Source organism: Fulmarus glacialis, unplaced genomic scaffold (assembly GCF_000690835.1).
Source record: "Fulmarus glacialis isolate BGI_N327 unplaced genomic scaffold, ASM69083v1 scaffold11646, whole genome shotgun sequence".
NCBI classification, from domain to species: domain Eukaryota; kingdom Metazoa; phylum Chordata; class Aves; order Procellariiformes; family Procellariidae; genus Fulmarus; species Fulmarus glacialis.
The window spans coordinates 27,714-30,428 of NW_009217508.1; the positions used below are offsets into that span (position 1 = coordinate 27,714).

Here is a 2,715-nt window from a genome sequence, read left to right on the forward strand (position 1 = left end):
CTTGTTGTGTAAGAGCTGCCATCAAACGTGACTGCAGCTCATGTTTTCCGTTCATCTGATAGTCACTGGACGGTGTATTCCCATTGCTCTGATAACAGGTGATGGCGTTGGGATCACGGGAGCATTGGGACACCAACAGCCAGGTGCTCTCCAGAGCTACGTGAGCTAAAAATGAAGTTCTCTGTGGATGATGAACTACACCCACCCAAGGGGGTGGTTTGAACTTTACTAGGAGCTCCTGTTGTTCCTCAGAGGAGCCAGTGCCCTGTGTCCAGCCTGCACACGCCACTGACCCTGGCCACTGGGCATTATAGGGCAGATGAGAAGCGCTGCCAGCTCTAACCAGGGACTAAAGTTGGAGAAGGACACGGAGGGGTCAGTGCAGCTCTCACGGCACGAAGCCAATGCGGTGTTTGTGTGCGGAAAGAGGCCAAGTGATGGGATGGCCCCATTTCTGGGGACCACCAGGGCATTTCCAGGGACTGTGAGACCTCTGGAAAGCCATAACAGTATGTTATTGGGTGCACTTCTACCTTGCAAAACCCCCGGGGCAGGGGATGCCACTATTGCCTGCCTCTCCAAATACCATTCAGTCTTACCATGCCAGGGAGGATTATACAAAAGGTAATTACTCTTACTACGGGGAGCTGACGTTCAACTACTCATCCTCAGGGATGAGTACACTGATGCTAGTCACTGCGAGTCTTGCACACAGGACAGCTTTTGTATAGGAGCTAATAGGATATGTCGTGGGTACCTCATACCTTCAAGGCACGCTTAGTAGCTATATAAAAGCTCTCCTTGTATTAGGGCTCACTGGTCACATCACAAAGCTGTTCTCACCAGGGAGCTGGGTAAGTCCAGTTTGTCCTGAGCCTCTGTTGCTGCTGAAACGCAGATTTATTTATGTTTTTTTTTACATATAAAAAATGCTCTATGGGAAAAGTTTTTAAAGCTAGTCCGTTTGATTTGCTGTGTGGGAGTGGGAGTGCAGTCTCTTACAGTGTCTCCAGCTGGGCATCCGAGTCCAAGAGACACTCCTGAAAAATGTGAGGAAAGGTTGTTAGCAGTAATTGGGGGTGCTGCTGTTGTTGTTTGCTTTTGAGGGTGCCTGACAACAGTCAGAGCAGCTTTGGTGTATCAGGGAACATAATGCTAAAAGAGCTGATTAAGCACGTTTGTTTTCAGTTGTGGTATCGCTACCCTTTAATTGGCTTTGGTTGCCTAATGAGCATGAACTTTGTGATGCTGGGACTGTGAACCTCTGCCTGCCCGCGGTGTGACGGGATCACCAAGCAACGGTGCCTTGGGTGCTCTTTGCCTCTTCTGCTATGGCAGATGTGGCCAGAGGTTCCGAGCTTCTTTCTGGGTTGGGCTTTTTTCTTGATAGATCAGCAAGAGGTCAGAGGCAGTCGCCAACCAAAAGCAGGAGGGGAAAACTGGATTTAGTGATTGAAAGGCAGCTCTAAGATCAGCCATTCCCCTGCTGACCTCCAAGATCAGTTCTCCCCTGCGGAGGTCCAGGTGATGGGGAGGGAGTTGCAGTCTGGGCAGATATTTAGTGTTACGTGTCTCTGAATTTCCCCACTGTTTGACTTAGTGCCACCTTTCAGGGTTAAAAATGATGGGTTGGGTCCTCGGCTGCTGCTGGCGTGGTTTTGAGACTGTGGCGTAGGTGGGACGTGTCTCTGGCACCCTGTGAAGCCAGCGGGTCCTGCGGCGCGGGCAGCAGTGGGACTGCGAGAAGCTCGACCGGGTGCCTGTCTAAAGGCTCTGCTTTCTCACGTGTCGTTCCAGTCCTGCCAAAGCCTCACCGAGATGTCGTGCTACCTACAGCAGCGCTTCCCCCGGGTCTACCAGGACCCCATCCCCATCCAGTGCCCACCGATGTACGCTGCCAGACACCTGCCAGTGCCTACCTGGCACTCGACACTGTGCACCCCGCAGTATGTGACCCCTTGCATCCCCAGGCAGCAGATCATGTCCTCCAGCTTCTCCCAACAGCAGTGTGTGACCAAGTGCGTGCCGCGGCAGCAGTACGCAACCAAGTGTGTGCCAGAGCAGCGGAGTCTGACCCAGCACATCCTACAGCAGCCATGTGTGACTCGGTGTGTCACAACTTGCATGCCGCAGCAGCAGTGTGCGACCGAGGGTGTGTCGCAGCAGCCTTGCATGACCAAGTGTGTGCCGCAACAGTGTGCAACCAAGTGCGTGACCGCCTATGCCCCCCAGCAGCAGTATGCGACCAATTGCATCCCGCAGCAGCAGTGTGCGACCAGGTGCATCCCGCAGCAGTGTGTGACCACGTACGACCCGGAGCAGCAGTGTGCGACCAGGTGTGTCACCACGTGTGTCCCGCAGCAGCGTGCAACCAAGTATGTGTCGCACCAGTTTGTGACCTCTTGCGCCCCGCAGCAGCGTGCCGCCACGTACGTCCCGCAAAAATGTGCAACCAGGTGTGTGACCAAGTGTGTCCCGCAGCAGTGTGAGACAACCTGTGTCCCACAGCAGTGTGCCACCAAGTGTGTCCCACAGCAGCATGCCATCAAGTGTGTCCCGCAGCAGCAGTGTGCGACCAAATGTGTCCCACAGCAGTGTGCCACCAAGTGTGCCCCGCAACAATGTCAGTCAGGTGGAGTAAAAATTTCGAGTCACTCTAAAAAGTACTGCTCTGCGTCCAAATGGCCCTGGTAAAAAGGAGCGGGGGGGAGGAAG

The 2,715-nt window shown here is 53.9% G+C and overlaps 1 protein-coding gene across 1 annotated transcript; it reads left to right on the forward strand.

The window, feature by feature from the left end:
* Positions 1-1,818: 1,818 nt before the first annotated feature.
* Positions 1,819-2,485, forward strand: LOC104078165 (the record flags this gene model as incomplete). Its single annotated transcript, XM_009579704.1, has 2 exons — positions 1,819-2,279; positions 2,337-2,485. Coding segments are annotated over exons 1-2 (610 nt in total), but the record flags the coding sequence as incomplete, so codon positions are not given.
* Between the last annotated feature and the right edge of the window lie 230 nt (positions 2,486-2,715).